This window comes from Mustela lutreola, chromosome 4, assembly GCF_030435805.1.
Source record: "Mustela lutreola isolate mMusLut2 chromosome 4, mMusLut2.pri, whole genome shotgun sequence".
Lineage (NCBI taxonomy): Eukaryota > Metazoa > Chordata > Mammalia > Carnivora > Mustelidae > Mustela > Mustela lutreola.
The window spans coordinates 189,247,036-189,260,188 of NC_081293.1; the positions used below are offsets into that span (position 1 = coordinate 189,247,036).

General features: G+C 38.8%; 1 protein-coding gene across 4 annotated transcripts in view; it reads right to left on the reverse strand.

Moving 5' to 3' along the window:
* BRAF (B-Raf proto-oncogene, serine/threonine kinase) overlaps positions 1–13,153 on the reverse strand; it is a 179,146-nt gene that overhangs the window by 32,324 nt on the left and 133,669 nt on the right. For all 4 annotated transcript variants that reach the window (XM_059172042.1, XM_059172046.1, XM_059172044.1 and 1 more), the window contains 2 exons: positions 10,318–10,402; positions 8,794–8,970 (listed from right to left, as the gene is read on the reverse strand). In XM_059172042.1, the coding sequence (XP_059028025.1) occupies positions 8,794–8,970; positions 10,318–10,402 (262 nt within the window). The remainder of the gene's footprint in view (positions 1–8,793; positions 8,971–10,317; positions 10,403–13,153) is intronic.

Here is a 13,153-nt window from a genome sequence, read left to right on the forward strand (position 1 = left end):
TAGAGTGAATATCAACAACTCTCCTGAAAAGTTTTATTGTTTCAAGAAAAGAATGAGGTGATAGCTTGAGTGGGAACTGGAATCAAGGAAGGGGCCTCCACAACTTTTTTATTATGAACTTTTTAAGAACAAAGATGGAAAAGAACAGTATAATAATCACCCTACGCTAACCGCCTAGATTCAACAGTCAAATGTGCATTTTAAGAGAGATTTTTTTTTTTTTTAAGATTTTAGTTATTTATTTGACAGAGAGGAGAGAGAGCGAGAGAGGGAATACAAGCAGGAGGAGTGGGAGAGGGAGAAGAAGGCTCCCCACTGAGCAGTGAGCCCAATGTGGGGCTTGATCCTAGGACCCTGGGATAGTGACCTGAGCTGAAGGCAGACACTTAATGACTGAGCCACCTAGGTGCCATGTAAGAAAGCTTTTATTTTATGTTTTAAAAGTTTTTATTTATTCATTTAAGTAATCTCTACATCCAACATGAGGCTTGAACTCACGACCCTGAGATCAAGAGTTGTACGCACTTCTGACTGAGCCACCACACATGCCAAGAAAAATTTTTTCAAATAGGAGAAAATCCAGTAGATAAGGAAAAGCTGAAGATGAATAGGGGAGATTTACTCAAAAGATGTTCGTGAGTAAGGGAAAGAGGATGGGGATCTAGCACACTAAATGCAAGGGATGGCTTTCACTCTTACTTCAATAAGCCAGAAACCGAGCATAAATATAGGTGGGTGGGTAGATGTGGTACGTGGGGCTGCTTTTCTCAATGAAAAGGCAAGCAAGGTCACCAGCTGACTGTTCTTGGCGGAGAGGTGTTGAAGGTTTGAGGAAAGAGAAGGGAGGACATCATCTAGGAGAGAGGAAGAACAAACAATCTAAAAAAAAAGAAAAAAAGGAAGAAAGAAAGAAGTGTGGTTGCTGTATTACATTAAGGGCCCACTTGAGGTGTTGAAAGGACTGACTAAAATAGAGAAGCAGTAAGGTGTAGACGAGTATACCCTGGAGCCAAAGAGTCGGGAGCAAGTTACTCGAACTCTCTAAACCTTAGCTGCTTCGTAAGTAAATGGGGATATTAACAGGATGTACCTCACATCCTGTTGAGGATGAGGGCTGAGGGCTGCAGGAGATAGTGTACATAAAAGACACATAATGTCTGGCACATAGTTAAGTACTTGCTAAATTACCACATATATATATATATATATATAAACAAAGACACAGTTGGTATAAAAAAACCAGAGGGAGAAAGTAATTTACTAGTATGTAGCAGAGGTGGGGTCACAACATACTGACTGACCAGTAAAGATATATTTTCTGAGTGTTCTACAGTGACTATGTATCCCTAAAATAAGTTCTATTTTAAAATTAAGAAAAACTGTACCAAAGGCAATCACTGTTGCAATCACTCATATTTCTCACCATAATTAATCCTGTTAAAATTTTTACACATAGGCCTTTCTTCAAAGTTTATACTTAAAAAACCTTATGAAAGTAAAATACAACATGGAGTCTTTTTTTTTTTTTTTTTTTTAAAGATTTTATTTATTTACTTGAGAGAGAGAGACAGTGAGAGAGAGCATTAACGAGGAGAAGGTCAGAGAGAGAAGCAGACTCCCCATGGAGCTGGGAGCCCGATGCGGGACTCGATCCCAGGACTCCAGGATCATGACCTGAGCCGAAGGCAGTCGTCCAACCAACTGAGCCACCCAGGCGTCCCGCATGGAGTCTTTTTTTAATTGAAAGACAGAAACAATCAGGAAGGGATAGGTAAAGCTTTTAAAAAGCCCTTCTCTCCTTGATAGCTGTCCCCTTCCGCCATTCTTGTAGACAACTACTACCGAATCTAGTATGTATCTGCTAACCCCTATTTTAATACTTTTGTATGCATACACACACACGCGCGCGCTCCTAAAAAAATTATACATGTACACTTATGTTTTGTTTTTAAAACTTTAAGTGGTTTCATGCTTTAGCTTGCTTTTCTCACTTGACACTATATATTTTTTAAATTTTTAAAAAAGATTTTATTTATTTATTTAAGAGAGAGCGAGAGAGAGTGAGCGAGAGAGATCGCAACACAGAGAGAGAGAGCAAGCACAGAGGGAGAGGGAGAAGCGGACTCCCCACTGGGCAGGGAACCCAATTCGGGACTCAATCCCAGAGCCCTGGGACCATGACCCGAGCTGAAGGCAGATGCTTAATGACTGAGCCACCCAGGTACCCTATATTTTAAAGCTGATACTGATACATACGTAATTCATTTCTGCAATATTTTATTTATCCAAGTCCTCTGATGGACATTTATGTTTCTAATTGTTCACTTTTACATATTTTCCTGTGACACATCTCCTTCTATATACTATATCTTTTTTAGAACAAAACCTGGTAATTTCTGGGGGTAGCTCAGGGATTTCGCATTTGAACAGAGACTTCTGAAGTGTCCCCAGCATGGCTGGCCGCATCAGGTGTGTGCCAGTCAGCAATTCCCCGGTTTACTGACACGGGATTTCGTCAGAATTTAGGTATTTTGTCAATTCCAATGGGCAAAAAATAGTACTTCTTTTAGTTTGTATTTTTTTCTTTCTTTTTAAAAAAGATTTAATTATTTATTTCATAGATATACAGCGAGAAAGAGAACACAAGCAGAGGGAGTGGGAGAGGGAGGAGCAGGCTCCCCACTAAGCAGGGAGGCTGATGCGGGGCTTGATCCCAGGACCCTGGGATCATGACCTGAGCCGAAAGCACATGCTTAACTACTGAGCCACTCAGGCACCCTTAGTTTGTATTTTTCTGATTACCAGCAACCTCTTTTCTGTTATTATTCTTATTCATTAGAAAATCATGTTCACTATAATTATCCTTTGATTGACTGGAATTGTTTTCAATCATAAATACATGTTCACCATCTTTTCAGCTTTAATCTACCCTTCTGTCTTTTTTACAGTTAGGTTTATTTTTAAATAAGGAAGGCATACTCTTCATTATTAAAAAAAAAAAATCGTGAGGGTTTGTCCCCAAATTAGTTTTTATTATCTTTCTTCAGAATACAACACTTTTGTGTATAACAACAGACCACAACTTTGTCTTGATTTAAAATTTAGTAAATTTTCTGATAGGGCTAAATTAAAAATTATAGCATAAATATTATACTAAAATTAAAAGTCTGGCAAAGAAATGGCATGACAAATTGACCATTCTTGAAATTTCTTTCTTTTTTTTAAAAATTCTATTTATTTATTTGATAAACAGAGATCACAAGTAGGCAGAGAGGCATGCAGAGAGAAGAAGGGAAGCAGGCTCCCTGCTGAGCAGAGAGCCCGATGAGGGGCTTGATCCCAGGACCCTGAGATCATGACCTGAGCCGAAGGCAGAGGCTTAACCCACTGAGCCACCGAGGCGCCCCTTGAAATTTCTTTAGTAGCAATATTCTTTTTTTTTTTTTTTTTTAAGATTTTATTTGTTTATTTGTCAGAGAAAGAGTGAGCGAGAGTGAGCACAGGCAGAGTGGAAGGCAGAGTCAGAGGGTGAAGCAGGCTCCCTGCGGAGCAAGGATCCCGATGTGGGACTCGATCCCAGGACGCTGGGATCATGACCTGAGCCGAAGGCAGCTGCTTAACCAACTGAGCCACCCAGGCGTCCCTAGTAACAATATTCTTAAAATGCCTTGGCCCTTAGGCTGAATCAATGACTGTCAGGTGAGAAGATGATAAACATATTATACTGACCCTGATTCCTAGAGTGGGACTGTCACTCTCTACCCTGAGAACAGCTTCACTCTCTACAGGGAAACCTAGGAATCAGAAATGATCCTTTACTGATAAAGACAGAACCACAAAGAAAAAATGTCCCCCATCTGCTTATATCCCATAATCCAATAAAGGTGACACACTTGAAACTCCCAATGATTCAACCTTCCTAATTACTGAAGGTTTTATATGATGACAGATTGCAACCCCAGCACCTCATACAATGAGTTAGTATGCTCCTTACTCTGCTACACCCTCTGACTTCAAAATACATTTCAGAAAGGAGTCACAAAAGATCAACAGCATCTGCAAAACACTCAGGGGGCAGACTATTTTAAACGAGGGCTTTGCGGAGAAGTTGTTGTTGTTGTTGTTGTTGTTGTTATTATTATTATTATTATTATTAGGCAGCTATTTAAATAGTCTGTGGACTGATCGGTTAGCTACATTTAGCTTGCTCTGTCCTTTGTGAAATGATGCAGGAAGACAGGGAAGGAGGGATCAGACATTTAAAAGTTTAAATAACTGCAAAGCATATAATTTGCACTGGACTAGGATATTAACATTTTAACATTGTTGCTGTTGTTGTTATTATCCAAATGTTCCTTATAAACCATCTGTTCTTGCTTTCTGAATAAAAATTCTTCTTTTATCTGAGGAAACAGATTTTGGGGGGAGAGGGGCATCTCTGCTCCTTGTATTGTGTTTATCCCCAGTTGCCCTTTTATTTGAAGATTTTATTTATTTATTTGACAGAGAGATCACAAGCAGGCAGAGAGGCAGGAAGGGGAGAAGCAGGCTCCTGCTGAGCAGAGAGCCCGATGTGGGGCTCGATCCCAGGACCCTGAGATCCTGACCTGAGCTGAAGGCAGAGGCTTAACCCACTGAGCCACCCAGGCACCCTGCCTTTTTATTTTTTTAAGATTTTATTTATTTATCTGAGAGAGAGCGAGAGCATGAGAAGGGGGTCAGAGGGAGAGAGAGGAAAGAGAGAAGCAGACTCCCCAATGAGCAGAGAGCCCAAAGTGGGGCTCAATCCCAGGACCCCAGGATCACGACCTGAACTGAAGGCAGATGCTTAACCAACTGAGTCACCCAGGCACCCCCCTCATTGCCTTTTTAACTCCCATTTGTTTTGGTCTCTGTCACTGGCATTCAACAATTTAACACCTGATGTTTGATGATCCAGAGATAATGTCTTACTCAGACTGAGTGAAGGTCCAACGAACTGCCTGGAAGGTCTGAGTGTACAGATGGGCTTCTTGTTTTTGAACTTTCCTGTACTGGTCTAGGTGCAATGTCTGATGTCACTACCTCTGGGTTTGTCCTCTTGGCTGTTAAGTTTCTTCAGAGAAGACTCTCCCAATCTCCTGCCTGAAGGGGCATCAGGTTTCACTGCCAGCTTTCTGGGAATCACTGAAAAGAGAGCGCTGGAGGACTCTCCATTCATCCTTCAGAAATCAGTCACTCAATCCTCCTGCTGCGGGCAAAGTACCCAAGTCCCTGTTCCCAGTCCAGACACAACTGGTATTCCTCTCTCCAGAGAGTAAATGTCTACTGTCAGGGAAGGCATGAGACAGTCACCCAGGGACACAGAGTGGGAGACGGGATTCAGAGAAGACTGCCTTCTCACTTACGTGCTGTCTCTCTTCTGAAGATACCTGACACTGCCAATTCCTGAGACTTCTGAGGAATCCCTGGTATAAATAAGGCTGGTTTTCATTTCCCCACCGACAACCAGGGATTTAGCTTTTTTAGGTGTATTAAGTCCATTACCAATTCTCTGTCAACTTTCTGGCTTTCAAAATGTTGTTTGTTTCCTTCCTGTCTTGTTGTCTCCATTCTTATATGTTCAGGCTTAAAACAATTCCTTGATTATAGTTTCAAGAGACAGCAAAAATTTGTCACCTTAACCCACATCTTGCCAAAGCCTTTGGAAACTAAAGATGTGTTAGTATATTTAACTACAGTTGCGTGTTACTGTCTTATTAAGAACGGAAAGGAAAAACAGGAAATGTATCTTCTATGGTTAAAGCTGATAATAAAACAACTCTTGCTAGAAGGCTTAAAATTTATAATTAATACTTTTTTAGCATTAAAACTGGGATAAACTGATAGGACGATCTGCATTCATACCTAGGTATACTCATTATATAGTTGGTTACCAAGTATTTCAGAGTAGACAGAAGTCAAGGTTATGCTTATAAAACTCAGACTGCACAGCAGTGGGAACATATTGCCTCTTCAGTGACTATTCCCCAGACTACAGAACTACTCCATTTTGATAATGTTATCTCTGTGGTCACTTCTTGTCTTTATCTGTACTGGTGGTTCACTGACCCATCAGAATTTCTCTCGTTTTTTTGTTTTAAGACTTTATTTATTTATTTGACAGAGAGAGACAGTGAGAGAGGGAACACAAGCAGGGGGAGTGGTAGAGAGAGAAGCAGGCTTCCTGCTGAGCAGGGAGCTCAATATGGGATGTGATCCCAAGAGTCTGGGATCATGAGCTGAGCCGAAGGCAGATGCTTAATGCCTGAGCCACCCAGGTGCCCCCATCACAATTTTTTTTTTCTTTTTTAAGATTTTATTTCTTTTTTTGACAGAGAGAGAAATCACGAGCAGGCAGAGAGGCACGCAGAGAGAGAGGAGGAAAGCAGGTTCCATGCTGAGCAGAGAGCCCGATGTGGGGCTCGATCCCAGGACCATGAAACCATGACCTGAGCCAAAGACAGAGGCTTTAAGCCACTTGATCCACCCAGGCGCCCCCCACCTTGCATCACAATTTCCGATACTATTCTTTGTTGCTTCTGTGTACAGCAAAGCCTTTCCCCTTTGTTATTCTTTTATTACTCTTTGACTATTTTCCCTCTCATTGATTCTTTTTTTTTTCATTTTTTAAGATTTATAGAGATAGAGCATGAGGAGGGGCAGGAGCAGAGGGAGAAGCAGACTCCCCGCTGAGCAGGGAGCCCAACATGGGGCTGGATCCCACATGATGTGCCAAAGGCAGACACTTAACCAAATGAGCCACTCAGGCGCCCTAACACTTCAGATCTGATATGAGAAAGATCTGGCCTCTCTCTCTTCCAGAAGGTAAATCTATCAATAATATGTGCAATCATTCTTTCATTTAACAAATATGTATTGAGTATCTATTATAGGCCAGGTCCCGTCCTAGGCATTAGGGATAAAACGATGAGCAAATCAAAGTCTCTCATCTCATACAGCTTGTATTCTAGTAGGGGTGACAGACAATAAACAACTATGTCATATAGAGCTGGGTTGTAAAACAAAATGGGAAGAAGTAAAAGAAATGACTTCTTCATGTCACTTCAGTGTGGGGTAGGAACATTAGTTATATAAGGTGATGACAGAAGGCTTCTTTTATTTTTTATTTTTTTAAAGTAGGCTCCTCGCCCAGTGTGGAGTCCAGCACGGGGCTTGAACTTAAGACTCTGAGGTCAAGATCTGAGTTGAGATCAAGAGTCAGATGCTTCACCGGCTGAACCACCCAGGTGTCCTGAGAAGTCTTCTATTAAAAGGTGCTGTTTGAACAGAGACAGAAGGAAGAAGCTCTATGGATATTTGTGGACTAAGTACCCCAAAGAGCAAAATAATAGGTACAAAGGCCATAAGGAGGCAGGTGGCTTGGCTTGCTACAGAAAACTGTTGGGATGGGAGCAGAATAAGCTTTTTTTTTTTTTTTTTTTTATCAATGTTTACTATTTTTGCCACGGTTTACTCTCTACAAGACTTTAATATACCTTTCAGATTTGAACACACTCAGATTCTAACTTATATGAGAGGCTGAAACTGTTTTAAGTCTAGTGGATAAGTGGGACGGTTACTGAATAGGTAATCATTTGCTGCAATAAGCATTTTGGCTGAACAGAGCCTTGTAAACAATCCAAATTATAGATACACTGCCTAGTTTGGACACAAAGAGGGTGACAGTTCAGCAGGAAGATGTAAAAGCCGGATCTGTTTTTGAGTCCTGGTCTTATGCTTACTTGCTCTGTGATCTTGAGTCATGGCCCTAATAGCAGTACACAGATACACTTTTACCCTTTTATTCTAATTTTAAAATGTAAAAACATAGTGAATATGGGGAAAGAACAATGGCTTGGGAGTAGGATTCTGAATTAAACACCTTTGCTGCTACTTATTAAATGTGTAGCCTTAGTCATTTAAAAGCCCGAATTTCCTTATCTATAGAAGCAAATAAAAATATGTACTTTATAAAAGCATTATAAAGATTAAATGACATAATGATCAATGCATGTGAAAGCCATTTGTATACCATAAAATGTAAATTTAAGATACATACATACTTTTTAAACTACCCATAAAGCTTTCAAACTTGTATCTTACCCATTTAAAATTCATCTAAATGTTTTCAAAATTTATTAAGTTTTACTTGATTTATCTTTTCATTTGTACTTAAGAGTTGCATGCAAAATTTCTTCTTCCTAGTTGGTTCCCTTTTTTGATTGATGATAAATTCTATTCAAATAACTTTTGATCTTTTAAATTACATAGCAAAATTCAATGGATATGAACAAATCAGCTTGAAATCCCCCAAAAGGGTCAGAATGCAGATTTTCATTTAAATTTATTTCATTCAGATGACCATTTTGTAAAGATAAATATGGGTATATGGAGAAAATAATTTGAAAGGATAACTTAACAATCATTTTGTACACTTCAGTAATTGTTAATGACTTTTCAGTAGGGTTTTTTTGTTTTTGTTTTTTTTGGCCTGTTTTGTTTTCTGAACCTCTACTGCTAAACCACTGCATGCTAAACATAAATTTGCAGTCATGTATTTGCTATCAAATACTTGAAGATAGTTTTTGAAGACTGTACTAGAGATACTATTTTATTTCTTAATATCACATGGTTAGACATTAGTTAAAAGTGTCCATTTGTTACCAGACAGTAATTTAAAAAGGAACCCAAAAGAGAATTAGCTAAAACCTTTAAAATACAATCAGTGGTCTCAAAAATATTTTACAAGAGATTTAACAGAATGGAACTTACTCCATGCCCTGTGCAGTCTGCCGTGCAATATCTATAAGCTTGATCATCTCAAATTTGGTCTCGATGATGTGGAGATGGTGATATAAGCTGGAGCCCTCACACCACTGGGTAACAATAGCTAGTTGGGGCTTTGTTGAATAGCCCATGAAAAGTAGGATATTCACATGTCGAGTTTTCCTGTAAAAGGAAAAGTGTCAGTAAATACTAAGGTTGATAAACTTCAGGAAATCTTTAAAAAGTCCCAAAACAGACTAATTATCAGTAAGATGATGTTAGAAAAAAGCATTTTAAAAAAGACAACAGAGGGGTGCTTGGGTAGCTCAGTCAGTTAAGCTTTCGACTCTTGGTTTTGGCTCAGGTCATGATCTCAGGGTGGTGAGATGGAGCCCCGCCTCCTACTCTATGCTCAGTGGACTCCTCGCTCACTGGGAAGTCTGCTTGAGATTTTCTCCCTCTGCCCCTCCTTCCACTCACATATGCACACACACTCGCTCTCTAAAATAAATAAATAAATCTTAAAAAAAAAAAAAAAATAGGACCATGGAAGGATAAATTAAGAAATGACTTTAGGAATTGTCTAAGCTAACATCCTACCCCTTTCAGAAAGGCCTTAAATTTTAATATACTTCAGATAGGCAACTGGAGGTTGCTTAAATACCTTCAATTATGCGAAGTTCATCACTGAGATTGTAGCTTATTTCCCTCACCACTCCCCCCATTTTTTTTGTTTCTTTTTTTTTTTTTTTAAAGATTTTATTTATTTATTTGATAGAGAGAGATCACAAGTAGGCAGAGAGGCAGGCAGAGAGAGAGAGAGAGAGAGAGAGACGGAAGCAGGCTCCCTGCTGAGCAGAGAGCCCGATGCAGGACTCGATCCCAGGACCCTGAGACCATGACCTGAGCCGAAGGCAGCGGCTTAACCCACTGAGCCACCCAGGCGCCCTTTTTTTTTTTGTTTCTTAAGTGATTCTAGTCTTAGAATTCTTTGGGGTTGAGAAAAAATCATTTCCCTACAACTTCCAGCATTGGCTTTCCTTTTCTGCTCTCTGGAATAAAATAGAGTAAGTCTGTACCCTCTTGAAAATAATGGCTTTCTATGGACCCAAATACCCCGAGTTCTGTTAATTGTTTTTCCTCTAAGTTATAGTACCAGAATACTCCTCGTCTAAGTTGTCCTTGCCTGGATATACTTTAGTTTGTTCATGATCCTCAAGTTCCATGGCTGATACAATCTTTAAATGTGTTCTATAAGTTTAGAATTTTGAGAGTATTATTTTGCTAAGTGGTGATATGATTTCCCATGAACAGAATATTTTATTTCTATTAATACAGTCTAGGATTAATTTTTCCATTATTTATACCATATAACATTATATACCACTTGAAGAATATAAAGACAAAATATACTCAGACAAACTCCATTTTACTCACTTCTAGTAAAACTGTAAAGCCACCATCAGCTGTCACTGGGAAAGAGAAAATGAAGGTAACTTCTCTGGAAAAGAGTAATTCGCACATGCTCACCTGAGTACTCCTACTTCATTTTTGAAGGCCTGTAACTGCTGAGGTGTGGGTGCTGTCACATTCAACATTTTCACTGCCACATCACCTAAAAAAGAATTGTCATTCCAAACGTCATTCCATTTTTTTAAAGTTAAAAAATATTAAAAAAAACCTGTTGGGTATTTTCCACTAATTACCATGGCCTTATTTCCATACCATTATTAAAGAGCAAACAATGATATCTCGACTTCCCAAAATGCATTACTTTTCTAAGGATAAAAACTAAAGGAACGAAATTCCTATATTAGTATTTCAAAAAACCAATGCAGGGGCGCCTGGGTGGCTCAGTCGTTAAGCGTCTGCCTTAGGCTCAGGTCATGATCCCAGGGTCCTGGGATTGAGCCTCGAATGAGGCTCCCTGCTCAGCAGGAAGCCTGCTTCTCCCTCTCTCACTCCCTCTCCTTGTGTTCCTTCGCTCACTCTCTCTTTCTCTGCCAAATAAATAAATAAAATCTTTAAAAAACAAACAAACAAACAAAAAACCAAACCAGAAAAAGGGCCAACATTGTTCTTCCCCTGGAAATTTAGTTTAACCAATTAAGTACCAATGGTATTTTCCTAGTTATTTAACAATTTAAACTAGATGCTTTTATTAATTGAATGTTGAAACTACTGATGACAGCCCCAGTAAAGCTTGCCTGAAAGAGAAACCGCAACATTTCTTTATCAGAGTACTTAACATGTTTTTCAAATCCACTGATCGCATTCTTTTGCTTAGGAATATTATTTAAATTATAATTTAAAAAAATTTCATGTGAAACAGGTAGAACCTTTACACATTGCCATTGGATGTGTAAAATGGTACAACCACTTGAAATATCTACTAAAATTGAACATATGTATAATCAGTGGTCCCACAATTCTTTCCTAGGTATACACCCAGCAAAAATGAAACATATGTTCACCAAACAACATGTACTAAGAACATTCACAGCAGCAGTACTTTTAATAGCCCCAAACTGTAAACTATTCAAATGCTCATCATACAGTAGACTTTGAAAAAGAAATCACGGTTATAGACACATAATCAATACTATACAGAGGATGGCTTACAACTACACACAATAATACAGATGAATCTTGCACTGTTTTGCAGATATACTATACTCTGATATAATTATTGATTTTTCCTGATTACCAAAGTAATATAGGACCCTGGGACCAAAGGCAGATGCTTAACAACTAAGCTACACAGGCCGCCCGTTAAAAAATATTTTGAGACATAAAAAAATTAAAATCTCTGATAATCTGTCACTCAGAAATGATCTTTGTTAACATAGTGATACACATCATATTAGAATTTTATGTGTATGCAATGTGAACATTTATAAATACACATGAAAAGATAACCTCAAAAGATAGATACTATAAATACTGATGGGTCTTTTTTTTAAAACATTTTATTTATCTATTTGATGGACAGAGATCATAAGTAGGCAGAGAGGCAGGTAGAGAGAGAGGAGGAAGCAGGCTCCCTCCCCAGCAGGGAGCCTGATGCAGGGCTTGATCCCAGGACCCTAGGATCATGACCTGAGTCGAAGGCAGAGGCTTTAACCCACTGAGCCACCCAGGTGCCCCTGATGGTCATTTTTAATTTTATGTTATATTATATTTATTGGTAGGCAGTATCATAATATTATGCATGCTGCTTTGTAAAATTAAATATACCATGGACACCTTTCTGAATCAACAAATATAGATCACACTATTTCATGCCTATATAATCATATATGGAGATTATCAATTCATCCTGTCCTCTATTAATGAACAGGTAAGTTTATTTCCATTTCTCATTAATATTAAGTCTCTAATGAATATACTTGCATATATATTTGTTTGTTTCTGTTCAATTAGTTGTAGTTCTAAAAATGGAACTGTTAGCTCAACATACAAATTGCCCTCCAAAAAATCTGTAACAATTTATTTTCCTACTAGCAGTGTCACAATCATAGCAATAAACATGATCAATTAAAAAAAAAAAAGAATCTGCTCACTTGAAAAGCAAATAATGATTTCTGGTTTTTTTTTTTTTAATTTTAAAGATTTTATTTATTTATTTGACAGACAGAGATCACAAGTAGGCAGAGAGGCAGGCAGAGAGAGAGAGGAGGAAGCAGGCTCCCTGCTGAGCAGAGAGCCCGATGTGGGGCTCGATCCCAGGACCCTGGGATCATGACCTGAGCCGAAGGCAGAGGCTTTAACCCACTGAGCCACCCAGGCGCCCCTGGTTTTTGATTTTGTAATTCTTTGATAACGAGAGAGGCTAAACATTTTTATATGTTTACTGGCTATTTCCTCCTTTGGGAAGTACGCTTTTAATGTTTATTTGTGGGGCGCCTGGGTGGCTCAGTGGGTTAAGCCGCTGCCTTCAGCTTAGGTCATGATCTCAGGGTCCTGGGATCAAGTCCCGCATCGGGCTCTCTGATCAGGAGGGAGCCTGCTTCCTCCTCTCTCTCTCTCTGCCTGCCTCTCTGCCTACTTGTGATCTATCTCTGTCAAATAAATAAATAAAATCTTTAAAAAAAATGTTTATTTGTGATTTATAGTACAAAGAAAACCAGCAAAAAGACTTCAAAAAGAAAAAAATCTTGAGGTACAGCTCTCCTAGAGAACTGTCATCTTTAAAAATTATTATTCTAATGAGTCCTGGTTGCTGTGAATCCAGTTATTTCCCATAGTTTTTAAAGAAACCCTTTGGAGGACTCTTGAATCTGAATAAAATAGCTTAATGTTGTAACCAGTAAATATTCCCTTTGATATTTTTCTATTGAAATGTTAAACATGTCCTGTTTTAACT